At 42.9% G+C, this 13,927-nt stretch overlaps 1 protein-coding gene across 4 annotated transcripts in view; it reads left to right on the forward strand.

Annotated features, from left to right (window-relative positions):
• The window catches only part of plcg1 (phospholipase C, gamma 1), a 68,993-nt gene that overhangs the window by 14,947 nt on the left and 40,119 nt on the right, over positions 1 to 13,927 (forward strand). For all 4 annotated transcript variants that reach the window (XM_063208654.1, XM_063208657.1, XM_063208655.1 and 1 more), the window contains exons 3-11: positions 883 to 1,035; positions 1,397 to 1,490; positions 2,624 to 2,671; positions 8,390 to 8,474; positions 8,978 to 9,061; positions 9,688 to 9,710; positions 10,167 to 10,236; positions 11,024 to 11,125; positions 12,324 to 12,442. In XM_063208654.1, the coding sequence (XP_063064724.1) occupies positions 883 to 1,035; positions 1,397 to 1,490; positions 2,624 to 2,671; positions 8,390 to 8,474; positions 8,978 to 9,061; positions 9,688 to 9,710; positions 10,167 to 10,236; positions 11,024 to 11,125; positions 12,324 to 12,442 (778 nt within the window). The remainder of the gene's footprint in view (positions 1 to 882; positions 1,036 to 1,396; positions 1,491 to 2,623; positions 2,672 to 8,389; positions 8,475 to 8,977; positions 9,062 to 9,687; positions 9,711 to 10,166; positions 10,237 to 11,023; positions 11,126 to 12,323; positions 12,443 to 13,927) is intronic.

Genomic DNA, 13,927 nt, shown 5'->3' on the forward strand with positions numbered 1-13,927 from the left:
ATACATAGTGGCATTAGCTGTCGTTGCACCACCTGTGTGTTACGACAAAATTGTCATTGACCCAGTATAAATAGCCAGAAGAAGAGTTCTATCACAGAGTTTTGAACATGTACACAAATGCACTACAAATGAAATATCCTCTCATATAGGTGGACTTGTGTATTGACAAATTACGGTGTTACAGTTCAGCAGCAAAGAGAGTGCTTTTTTTCCGCAATTTGCGATTTTGCTGAGTTTTATTAAGGTGAGTGCCAAAATAAAAACGACATGAGTCATCAACAACAACAGACTGAAGTCACTCAGGAAAGAGAAGCTGCACACCCCGTAACCAGAACAGGGGGCTGCAGAGTCTTTTTAAGTTCAGATTTTGTGACTCAGTTAATACAAAAAAATACAGTGTGCAAGGAAATTCTTGGTAAATGTCTAAAATATTTTAGCACTACAGTTTATGGAATTTAAAGGAAAGTTGCCATGTTTGTCATTTCAATTGAATGAGGATGAAAGATCAGGGTGATATTTTATCTAGGACTTCGCTGTATTTAAGCAGTCTCAGGAGAGGCACGGCAACGTGTGTGGAGGACTGATGTGGTGATGAGCAGTCAGTGAAAAGTCAGTCTGGATGCTGTAGGCGAAATGAAATGCCTTTCGCCAGACAGCCAGCCAGGCATTCACAGACAGGAAGGGAGGCCCACATGCTAGAGATGAGCTCTGCTCGTCTGTCTCTCCCTGCCATGTGTTTCCAAGCTGATGCACATTCTTTTCCCCCTTTCCCCTATATGTCTTCTCCTCCATCCTCTCCTACCCCCTCTCTCCTTCTCTCCTTCTCCCCCTCCCTCCCTCCCTCTCTCCCTCCCCATTCCCCATTCTTCTTTCTTCTGGCAGTTGATATCAGGGAGATCAAGGAGATCCGGCCAGGCCTGAAGTCTCGTGACTTTGAGCGCTACATGGAGGACCCTGCGTCGCGCCTGGACGTCAACCACTGCTTCGTCATCCTCTACGGCACCGAGTTTCGCCTGAAGTCACTCAGCCTAGCAGGTAGGCTGGAGGGTGCTTGCCAGGGAATAAAGAAAACACACACACACACACACACACACACAAATTCCCTTTGCACACACCCCCCCCCGTCCTTAAATGCACCCAAAGCAACAAACATTCGCTATCATCTTTCAGACATGTAAACATTCAAACACGCAGACATTTTCACACAACCAGATGATGGTAAAGTCACAGACATACCCCACGCTGTTTCACACACACACACACACACACACACACACACACACACACACACACACACACACACACACACACACACACACACACACACACACACACACACACTCTTTTCTAATGAAAGTGATCTCACCTATTGACTGTTGACCCTTTCGTATCCTAGCAACATCAGACGAGGAGATGCAGATGTGGCTGAAGGGGCTGTCCTGGCTGGTGGCCGACACCATGAAGTCTCCCACTCCTCTGCAGATAGAGAGGTCAGAACAGCTCGCCCCTCACCATGCCTTACCCCGCCAACACACCAGTGGACACTAGCCATGTTAACCCGTAGCCGTTTAACCGCTAGTCGACCGAATCAACGTTAACCGGTTAACATTTTCTGCTACTGGTTAACCGCCACATGGCGGAATTTATTAAGCGTAACCACAGCACAGAGCCAACAGTTTACCGGTTGCTATAGTGACTATGTACACCGCTGTATATGACAGGTCCTGTCTGCGCAGCTAAAAAAAAAAAGACTTTCAGTGAAATTTCAGTGCTGTGCATATCAGGCACGCACACATTGTATCATTTAAGATTACAGGTCAACCGGTTAACCACCGGCTAATGAGGCTCAGTAGCCGGTTAAGATTTTTAAAAAAAATCTTCACCATCCCAAGTGGACACTGGACTGGACTGTGTTCATAGCCAGAGCGACAGGAGCGATGGCAAGCAGTCCGGCATTGCCATTGGCTGTGGCGGCTGTGGCCGAACCGCATCATAGCTAATTAGCATAATATTTGCTGAAGTTCGGCTACAAACTGTCGCTCAAATTGCCTCTTGTTGTCCAAATTGCTTTTGTCTCTTCTGTCTTAAGCGACTCAGTCCAAAGTTAATTACTTCCATTGCTGTTGTTACTTTAGTGGCATCTGGTGTATTTGGGCCATTATTTTGTCAATCTGTCTGTCAAGATGTCTCTTCTGTCTCATGGTCTGTTTTCTGTCCATCCCTTCTGTCTCATGGTCCTATACTGTTGCTTCTGTCTGTCTGTCTGTCTGTCTGTCTGTCTGTCTCTGTCTGCCAGCCTGTCCTATGTTGTCTCATGGTCTGTTTGTTTGTCCATCCCTTTGTCTCATGGTCCTATTTCGTTGCTTCTATCTGCCTGTCCTGTCCTGTCTCATGGTCAGTCTGCCTGTATATCTTTTCTTATTTAGTGAACTCTGTCTTCATCTCTGGCTATATGACCTTCTATGCATACTTGTCCTGGCTGTATTTCTTAATACTCCTTATTTTCTGTCTTTTTCTCTTTCTCCTCTATGACAAAAGATGCTGCTATGACTGCTGCTTCCAATGCTGATCATTCCCCAATAATAATAATTATTATCATTTCTTTTTCTGTTGCTGCAAACAGGTGGTTACGGAAACAGTTCTACTCAGTGAATCGGAACAGGGAGGAAAAGTAAGTTTATCTCAAAAGCCTTTCTTTCTTCAAAGCGCGGCTTCTCTAGATTTGTATCGTTTCATTCCATACCAAAGCATTCCATTCTCAGTGGCAGAGGGCATGGAAGGTACGTGTTGTTAGTGTCTGTGCAAATTCTTTACGAGATCATTATTTTGCTACCTTCCCTTTTGCTCATCAGTTGAAGCTCAAAATAATTGGACATTTAAGGTGGAATGCCACCTTCCCTTGAGACCCCAACTCATCAAGTCGAATAGACAACACCACAAACCCAGACTTGACAAATCAGGATGACCGATGGAAATAACATTTGTTAAGATTTTTGTTTTTGTTTTAAGTGCAGAGAAATTAGTTTATCGACTAGCAGTAGTAATATTGGCTAATGTGCCAGATGTTGCTAACAATTACTGGGTTCAACGATTGCCATTGATTGTGCTTTTCTGACGTGAGGTGTGTGTGGTCAGTTTTTTGCTTTTAACTTCAGAGTTAGTGTTTTGACAAATAGATGCAGTGGAGGATGTCTGTGATTGGTCTCCGTTTACTTTGTGTGAGAGTCAGCAAAACATGGTTTTGAAGGAAAGATGCCAGTCTAGCCTGGAGCTGCCCCTAGCCAAGGGCGGTTACATACCGCCATTCCGACATACCGCCATTCCGACATACTGCCATTCCGACATTGACTATTTATTGCAGGAACCATTTTTCCAGCTTGCAGGAACTGTTTTCAGACCCTACCAGTAAGGGCATTTGGACCGTGACAAAATTAGACACTAAATTATACATTAATCCTGTAATTGCGCTGTCACTCTCTCCACTTCCACTCATGTAGCAACATTGTTGCAAATGTCAAATGAGTTAGAACGTTGTTCACGCGCCTTTAAGTACTTGCAACAACGTTTAAATGACTCGGAATGGCTCAGAATGACAATCAAATACTGTCGGAATGGCGGAATGGCGGAATGGCGGTATGGCGGTTGCCCCCCGCTAAGGGCACTTAGCCTGCCCAAAATGCCCGGGACTCTGTCCATACTATCCTTGGTCTGATCATGCTGCCCACTCTTACTACCCTACAAATGCAAAGTGCAGTAACTAGAAAAAAATTGAAACGGAGAAAAAATCCTTCAAAGTCTTGGTGTTAGTTTGTATATCGTAGCTACTGCACATTTGACATCACAATAACTCTAAAAGGGGACTCATCTGCACCATAACACTTTGTCACAAGATAAATTAGGTGTTCATTTAGACCATTTAAACACAATTTTGACAAGCCTGGGGTTCAACCTGCACTAACTCAAAACATACACATGTACACACACACACACACACACATACACACATACACACACACACACACACACACACACACACACACACACACACACACACACACACACACACACACACACACACACACACACACACACACACACACACACACAGACACACACACACACACACACACACACACACACACACAAGCAAACACACCACACTTTCTGCACTAAACCCAAACATACACACACTGACACACAACTCATACTCACACACACACACACACACACACACACACATACACAGACACACAGACGCACACCGCACTTTCTACCTGCACTAAACACACACACACGCACACGCACACGCACACGCACACGCACACACACACACACACACACACATACTGCTGCTGGTGTATTTGATAAACCTATTTAATTATTTATTTTCTTCAAATGCTACTATTACTATGTCAGAACCCTATAAAGGACTTTTAGAAAAAGCACAACAAAATACCTCCTCTTAATGTATGTTCTCTACAAGTCTTCTGTTGTCCAGTCTTGCACTTTAAATGTCTGTATGAGCACTGTCTATGTCTATACTGTCTGTGTCCTTACCTAGATTAGTCTATGTCTGCATGGGAGAGCAAGAAACGCAATTTCAAATTCTTTGTATGACCAGTGCATGTAAAGAAATTGACAATAAAAACTTGACTTGGTTCTTTTACCCTGTAATGGGGAACCAATGAAAACTGACCTTATGCATAGTGAACATCATCATCATCATCATCATCATCATCATACTGTATGTGAGATCACTGGTTTCAGCTCTGTCTAGTATTATGACCTTTAAGCATTTAGTGCCTCGTTGCTCAGTGCTGTTGAACATTTCCTGTCTATTCAATGGGATCTTTACCAGAACAATGTCCATCATCGCTGTTATGTCACAAGTAATAGTGGTAAAGCTGCTTTGTCATCATGATTATTCTGTGGTCAGACTGTCTGTGTGTCTGTGCGTGCATGTGCGTGTGTGATGGGAACAGGCCAGGCAGGCAGACTTGTTCCATAAGTGACCAAAATAGCCCGCTTGACACCTCCAAGTCACCAGTGGAGCAGACTGCTTCTGCAAGGGCGTGGCGTTTCACAGGAGGGCTGAGTTATAATTAGCTTGCCTTGTCTGGGCTGAAACAAGACAAAACGTGTGCGTGTGCGTTTGTGTTTGTATGTGTGTGTGTGTGTGTGTGTGTGTGTGTGTGGCCTTCCGAAAACCGGATGGATAGGTGGCAGTGTGCTGCTGCGTTGCATAATGCTTCAGTCATAACAGGTTGGCCTCAGAACAGTGGCACTTGAGGAGACCTCACAAACGTGCACTGTCGTCCTCAGTGGGTAGTGTGGTTTGAGCCACTGTTCACCTTTTGTAACTTGTCCTGTTGGCAGAGTGAAGAGCTTCGGGGTTAGGAAGGGACAATGTGATTGGGTGGAACAGTGATGTGCTTTTGTGAGTGATTGAACCCAGTCTTGTCTGTACCTCAATATGTACAGATGTATGTGTCTTCAGTGTATATTCTTGTACAGTATTCACCAATTTGGGACAGGTGACATTGTTATTAGTTGGTAGTTGGAGAAAGCGGTTCACAATTTTTGACCACACGTGCACATGCAAAACCCATGAGCAAAATCTATGGTCTGGGCTGTTTTTAGTGCAACAGACACCCATATGAACGGACAGAAGCTGTCCAGGACAGCGTACCTGCTTCACAGTCAAGTCTGGGTAACACTTCACAATAACCTTCCGCAAAAATGGTTAACTAATGGTTAGCTAATGGTTTGTTGTGCATCTATAATACTATTATAAGCATTGATATATCATTATTAAATCAATTGTAAAACACTTACTAAACATTTGCTGTTGACGATAACATTTAGGGCTGCACGATTATGGAAGAAAAATATATTCACGATTATTTAGATCAAAATCATGATCACGATTATTAATCACAATTATCCAGTAGAGCTTATAACCCCCACGCCCCAATTTCCGGAGCGATATAATAATACCTTACCATTAGTTAATATTAGTTAACCGTTAGTTAAACATTTCGCGGAAGGTTATTGTGAAGTGTGTATTGTGTACAGTGAAGTCTGTGAGCGAGCGAGCGAGAGAACGGTGGCTCAATGAGCTGAGATACTGTTATGCCAGCGACCCGGGTTCGATTTCGGCCTGAGGTCCTTTGACGATCCTTCCCCTCTCTCTCTCCCACTCATTTCCTGTCAAATTCTCCCAATGTCCTGTCCTGAATTAAGGCATAAAAGCCCAAAAACAAATCTTTAAAAAAAGGATGCAAGTTGGAGTGAGGGAAAGGGACATCCAGTGGGAGTGGGAGAACGAGGTTGAGGAGGCAAGCTAGGGTTCCGGGGGAAAGAGGGAGCAGAAAGAAACAAATGAGCAAAGGAAAGAGGCCGTTTGAAGAGAGAGATGGAGAGAGAGAGAGAGAGAGAGAGAGAGGGAGAGAGAGAGAGCGAGCAGTTACATGCGAGTAATATTCCAATTTTAAATGGAATGGTGACCGTATTTGGTTTATGCACGAGTTCTGTAAACTCTTTATTCATTCCTATCGTGGCCATGCTCCGGGAGTATTCTGGTTGCTGAATGCTGTTTCACACATTTGAACGGAATATTCCAGAACTTGTCTTAAATCAAATACTGACAACATTCAGTCTGAAATGGGAATACTCGTGCATGTAAGTGCACTCAGTGACCGACATGGAGAAAGAGAAAGGCTAAGATGAGAAAAAATAGTGGGGGAGAAGGACGGAGGAGAAGGAGAGAGCATGGCGGCGGTGTGGTGTAGCGTGGTTCAGGCAGAGAGCACAGAGCAGAAAACCCGGAGAGCACTTCCTGCCCCAGGAAACTGGAGCCAGAGGATGAGTCTGTAAAAGAGCAGAGCGTTAGGACAAATAGACTGGAGAGCAGTTTTTATCCAGTGGCCATCACTGCACTTAATTCTGAATAGTTTGTTATATTGTGTATATATATTGTGTATATATATATGTTATATCTACTTTAAAAAATATATTTTAAATATATTTTAAATATATATATATATATATATATATATATATATATATATATATATATATTCCTCAGTCAACAAGGAATGCTCAATTTGGTTGTACGCGTTACAATGGCAAATAAACAATATTCTATTCTCCTGCCCTTCAACTACTACACATATGCATGCACACACACACACACACACACACACACACACACACACACACACACACACACACACACACACACACACACACACACACACACACACACACACACACACACACACACACACACACACACACACACACACACACACACACACAAATATTTACATACCGCTTTAGACACAAAGATGTTTGTGCGTGTGTTTGGGGGGGGGGTGTGGGGGACTTTTCAGAGAGAGAGGAAGAGGAAGGTTTGAACTATTTGTCAACACTCATGCATTTCCCCCCCTGTGATGGTGATGAGGAGGTCTGCCTATAGGTCTGCCCATCAACATTTCAAACTAGCTCCTGCTTTCCTTCCTTGTTTAACTTGCTCTGCACTGAGAATGAAAAGGCAGCGTTTTTTCAAGAAAGATACTGTTTTTGATATTTTTAATAAGGTCCCACCTTTTAAAGGTTTAGATTTTTTGTAGAATGTATTGATGTTAAGAAGTGTATCTAGTCTCTTAATTTATACAGTTGTATTTCTTTTTTAAATGTGATGTTTTTTTTTCTATCTGTATTGGCCATGATATAGCCATAGCTGCTGAAATTGCAATAAATGTAAACAATCAATCAATCCTTCCTTGTTGCCTGTGGCCTCTTGCCTCGTATTCGGCCTGCCTCTTTAGCCAAAACAATAACATCTCTCCGGCCGCTGTCAACCACGGCTGAACAACTGTAGGGGGGCTTTTCCCTATTCAAAACCCTGATTGGAAACGAGAAGGTGACATTTAAATTGTTCTTTTGCGATGCATGAAATGATACTTTGATCATCAATGTCCTCAAGCCATGCATCATTTTGCCACATGCAACAGGAGGAAACTAGTTTGCAAGGCACCCTATGTCTGTGGTATGTTCTTCCATTGCACTTCCTAGTTCTCACGTCTGTCAATCAAACTCAGAAATGAGATTGACTGATAGATTAGTGATTATGAAAAGAACCTGAGGAAATGGCCAACTGTGTGACGTCTTTCATTCAACACAGCAAATTCAATGAACATTGTCAAGCTTTTGAAAATGATTTGATTTGGATAGCAGTTAGGCTTCGGTTTAAGATGGTATCGCCTACGATGGAGGCGTTCTGGCTGCTGGTGCTCTGAAAGTGTTGGTGGACCTGTTCTCACTCTTGCTCTGCTCCATGTAAACATTTTAGACTTTATTGTTCTGTTCATTTTGTGCCTTTCAGGATTTCCTGCAAAGACCTGAAAAATCTGCTGTGTCAGGTCAACTACAGAGTACCTAACATGAGGTTCCTGCGAGAGAAACTTCCGGTAACACTTTGTGCTGAAAATTATTGCATGCACGGGCACAGAAACGCACGCACGCGCACGTGTACGCACACATGCATACCCACATTTATGCACACATGAATTCATACATGACAAACTCAGCATTGATGAAGCATTTTTTACATGTTGCTTGATTTTTCTTTAACACCAGCACCAATATTATGTTCAGCAATTGGTTTCATTTCTGCTTGTAATTTTAACTGCGGAAGAAGTATGTTCAAATATTTACACATTACATTATTTTTTATATTTTCTATAAAATTATTTGTCAAAGTATGTTGTTTAACTCCATACGGCATGATGCTACATTTTCACAGCATTTGGACAGTATCCCCTGCAGTGAAATGTGCTTTCTATAAATATCATTAAATAAAAAACCTCTCTAATTATTTAGTGGTGTATTTATTTGATTGGCAATGCTACATGTTGTCTTCACAGCTTTAACCCTCATTTTGTCCACTGCTTGTCTACATGTCTATGAACAGGATGGGGAGCTGAGGAACGGTGATGTCTCTTACTGTCAGTTTGCCCAGCTGTATCGCAGCTTAATGTTCGACGCCCAGAAGACAGTGAGTTGATTGTATTAGGGGGGGTGTATTTCGGGGGGGTCTGCTGGGGGTAACATGAGCCCTTTGTGTGGGGGAGCGATGTCAAGGGAGAGCCAGCCAGCCAATCCAACGACCACGCCACCCCACACACACCAACCTACCCACCTCCCCCACAAAACGTATCTTTATCAGGCATACTTAAGCCCCATCAGCCCGTCCTGTGAGCTACCACAAATGGCCTCCAAATCAATACTCGTTGCTTCTAAAAAAGAGAGGCCACATGATGCTACTGCTGTGTGTGGCATAATGCCTGACTGGTTCAAGCCCAAATCCCTGTTGGCCACCCTACCCCCTGCACTCATTGACCCAGACTAGGGAGAAGTAGACTCAAGTGCAATTTTGGTTCCAGAATTACAAATTATGTGCTGCAAAACATGTGCCAGAAATTAAGTACGATATAAACGAGTTACTGAGATATGGAAATTAAGTCTTAAATAGAGATATAACCTAATATTTTTTAAATGGATTTTTTATAGCGGAGATATTTTCGTGGAAAAAGCACAAACAAGTAGGGGACTGGTTAAAATCTGTAATTCGTTATGAGCTAAGCACAAGTCCAACTGTCTCCCAAATGTTCTCTCTTCTAGATGGAGATCCCATTCCTGCAGAGGTATGCCTTCAATTGACTGAAAAACATTCATTATCTCCCGCTTCTTTTTTTGGTTATGTTTTCTTATTACAGTATTTCGTCTTTTATCTATATTTCGTATATTTATCAATTCATGCTAGTTTTCATGTTTTTAGATGTCTACATACATTCTCTCCCAGATTTCTGTAACGTCTCACAGGGAAACAGTTTCCTATCATAACAGACTAACTCTACAGTACCCCCTTGCACTAACCTTGTTATGCTTGTGTAATTTACAGTATATTCTCCCCATGCGTTCCTCGTTGTTGTTCATCCCCTCTGTTGTAAATCACTTTGGATAAAAGCATCTGCTTAATGTAATGTAGTGTCTATTTTCCACCATCTCCACGGTGTGAGACTGACAACGGTACGTGTATAGTCTCGGGTCTCATCTCTGCTCTCGTCTTGTCTCATCTCATCTCATCTCGTGTCCTTCAGGTACATCGATCGACCAGAGCAGAAGATCACACTGGAGGATTTCAAGGCGTTCCTGCTGGAGTACCAGAAGGTACGGTTTGACCATTCTTCCAAAAGTACATTGATGCGGTCACAGCAGTGAGAGTATACAATCAATGGGTCGCACACTGAGAAAGCCTGGCTCTCAGCTCTGCTCTAATTCATCCCAAAAGTTAGGACCCTGTGCCGGCCAGTCAAGTTCATCCACATCAGGCTCTGTCCTCCATGTCTTTATGGAGTTTGTTGTGTGCACTGGGGCATCGTCATGTTGGAAGAGGAAGAGGCCCACTCTAAACTGTTCCCACAAGGTTGGGACCATGGAAATAGTCCAAAATGTTTTGGTATCCTGAAGCTGGAATGGCTGCTAAAGGTGGACTGACATCATATTGAACCTCATGGGTTAGACATGGGATGGCACTTAAGTTCATCTGTGAGTCAAGACAGGCTAGCGAATACTGTTAGCAATATAGTGTAGCTGCCCCACTCTCCAAACAATCTCCTTCTAGCTGAAGGCTGCTGGGGGGAAAGCAGAGAGATTTAGCTGCATGGAAGACTATAAATGATGTCATGGATTACAGCTGGGTAGATATGTTGGGGCAGAGCAGCCAGAGACATCTGAAGTGGTTTTAGATTACACTGACTCACCATGTCTCTCTGTCCCTTTCTCCCTCTCTCTCCCTCCCTCTCTCTATCTTTCATCTCTCTCTCTCTCTCTCGTTCTCTCGTTCTCTCGTTCTCTCTCTCTCGTTCTCTCTCTCTCTCTCTCTCTCTCTCTCTCTCTCTCTCTCTCGTTCTCTCTCTCTCTCTCTCCCTCTCTCTCTCGTTCTCTCTCTCTCCAGGAAATGTGGGCCACAGACAACAACAAGGTGCAGGAGTTCATGTTCAGCTACCTGAAGGACCCCCTCAGGGAGATAGAGCAGCCCTATTTCTTGCAGGATGAAGTGAGACTCACTAAAACACACTTGTCTCTTACTCCTAACTTCTCTCATCTCCCTCTCTTTTTTCTTTGATGCTCCCTTTTATCTCTTGTTTCTCTCTCCTGTCTCTGTACTATACTCAGTCACTTAGACATGTACAGGCCACACTCAGACTCACAGGACTGTGGTGGTAATGTTTCAGGGTGTTTCCTGGGTTGCGTTTTAAAAATGGCAAACAAAGGCAAGCATCAGTAAACATCTCCAAACGGTATTCCATTTGCTCAGAGTTCTCCCTGAACCACAAATGGTCTAAGGAGAGCGGTTCGTGTAATGATCGTCCCACTGGATGAAGTCATACTGTGCAGTTTCCGTGCATGAAATTGAGGAATGTTGACGAAAAAGCGTACACATTTGGGCCGTTGAGAGAGACCTCATTCTTCTTTGTCTTTCCAACTTAAACGCATCTCTGGTGACCTGTCTCTGGGAGTTCTCAAGACTCTGGTTTGGTTTCAGAAAAACCACAAGTTATAGCGAAAAGGAAATAAACTTTTTTTTCATCTTTTGAGATGAAAGTACTGATGCTAATTCTATCATCAATCATTCTGCAAATGCCTGAACACGAAGCCATCCATCTTCAAAGCCATATATTGTTTGTCATGACTCTAGCTTTCTCAAGGTCGTTTCTTTGTTGAATCGATTTGCATTACCTTTGCGAGTCCATAGGTCTATAGTTTAAATTATGCTGATATCGCCTCCACTACCGGCCAGGTTTGCAGATGTCAAACATGATTTGGTGGTTACCCTTTATGACTGCGAGTTACTTTGAGAAAGAGGAAGTACGACCACAAAGCCAGCTCATCACTTCAGAGGTGTATAAATTAACTAGAACCACTAATACTGGAAGGAACCTTTGCCACCATGACTGTTTATTTTCCACATGCCTGGAATCCATGTAAAATGAGTTCGGGTTTTTTTCTGAATCATTTTGACTGTAGTGTACTGTACATTACATCCGTTATATAGTCACATTCTTTTAAATGGTTTATTTCCATTTATGGCTAGAGTTACCCCCTCTTTCTTGTTGGTAGTCGCTGGCCAATTGCCATACACATTTTCAGCATTGCATACTTTCATAGGCAAGAAGTAGCCTCTATTATTCTAACATTTGTAAAGTTTGTCTCACCTGAATTTACAACCTACGCCCATTGTTTTGTGTCTGCAGTTCCTCTCCTACCTGTTCTCCAAGGAGAACACCATGTGGAACGACACGCTAGACCAGGTGCGGCCAGAGGAGATGAACAGCCCTCTGTCCAACTACTGGATCTCCTCATCTCACAACACGTAAGGAGGGATGCCAGTTCCACTTCTTTCAAGCGATTTTGGTCTTCTTTTTTTGTACAGTCCTGGATTGCATTTTCTTGGGCTTCTTTTTTCAGGGTTGGGCTTGATTTTGGCTTCTGCTCTGGCTGTGATTTGAATGTGTGTGGATGTGTGTAATGTCATGTTTCTCAATGACGGCTCTGTTTTTCTCTGTTTTACAAGTAAGCCTACAACAACATTGTTAATTCCCACTCGCTGTAACTGCTTCAGTCACTTGTGTGAATTTCATTTACCACAGAGATTCTCATAAAGAGCAAGGTCTCCTCTGACAAGGCACGCGACTGTCTTTTGGTCTCTTCTTTTGGGCTTGTTTTCAGGACGCCAGTCGCTTATGTCTCTCACAGCACTGCTCGTAAGCATGGCATACACTACACTCAGTGGTGTAGTCTACGTAGAACCCGGGTATACGGAGTATGCCCACTTCAAAATTTCAGGGATTTCAGTATACCCACTTAAAATTGATTGATCCATTATGTAGAATAGCACAAATATACAGTATACCCACTTCAAGAAATTCTCAAAAATACAGTATACCCACCATAAAAAGTAGACTACACCACTGACTACACTGTGGTGTGGTGTGGTATGACACTGTAAGCCAATGGTGGGAATCAGTTAGCACAGAGGAGTGCTAGTTCCTGTAACAACCACCAGTTACTCTGGGAACCAGACTGCTTATAAGTGATACGACCCACATTCATACTGCTTTGTTGTTTTTTTTATTGAGAGTGACCACGTGCCATCTGATTGAGCTTTTTGGCATCTCCACGTGGGCATTGGTTCAACCAAGCTGTACTTTGTTCACACTGTTTTTCTCACAATTTTGGCTCCCAAACTGTCATTTTTAGAGTGAAGACAGTTAATTTATGACTAGGTATAGCATATGAGTTGATCTATAATTGGGTGTAGGAACTAGCTCATTGCTCAGTTGGCCTGACAACGCTAAGAGGGAATACAATGGCATACACTGTGTGGTGTGGTTTGACTCGGTCAGTGGTGGGATAATTCTGCAGGCTTAAACAAACCGTACTGTATATTTGTTTCCACCTTTGACTCACTCAACTGTCTGATTGTACTGTAGTAAGTGCAGCTTCACTCTTTCAAACTGGGGCAGCAGTGTTTGTGGTAATAATTTAGTATTGTATACAGGAAATGGCATGACATTACATAGGGTATGCTATACAATATTGAGGACTTGCTTGAATTCCTTCCCATAAAGGAGATGTTTAGATAATGCCACTCTTTTCCTTTGGCTGTATTAGCCATAGTTGGGAATATTATTATGTGGTTAGGAAGTTCGCTAACTTTCGTCTCGGGACGCTTGTTTGGCACCGCCACATTCATCTAGGTTTACATGTGTTTAGCGAGCTTCCCCGTCATTTTAAACAACAAAAGCGATTGTTGTGGGATTTATGGTGGTCTAACTAAATACAGAGTTTTGTTTTG

Source organism: Engraulis encrasicolus, chromosome 10 (genome assembly GCF_034702125.1).
Source record: "Engraulis encrasicolus isolate BLACKSEA-1 chromosome 10, IST_EnEncr_1.0, whole genome shotgun sequence".
Classification (NCBI taxonomy): domain Eukaryota; kingdom Metazoa; phylum Chordata; class Actinopteri; order Clupeiformes; family Engraulidae; genus Engraulis; species Engraulis encrasicolus.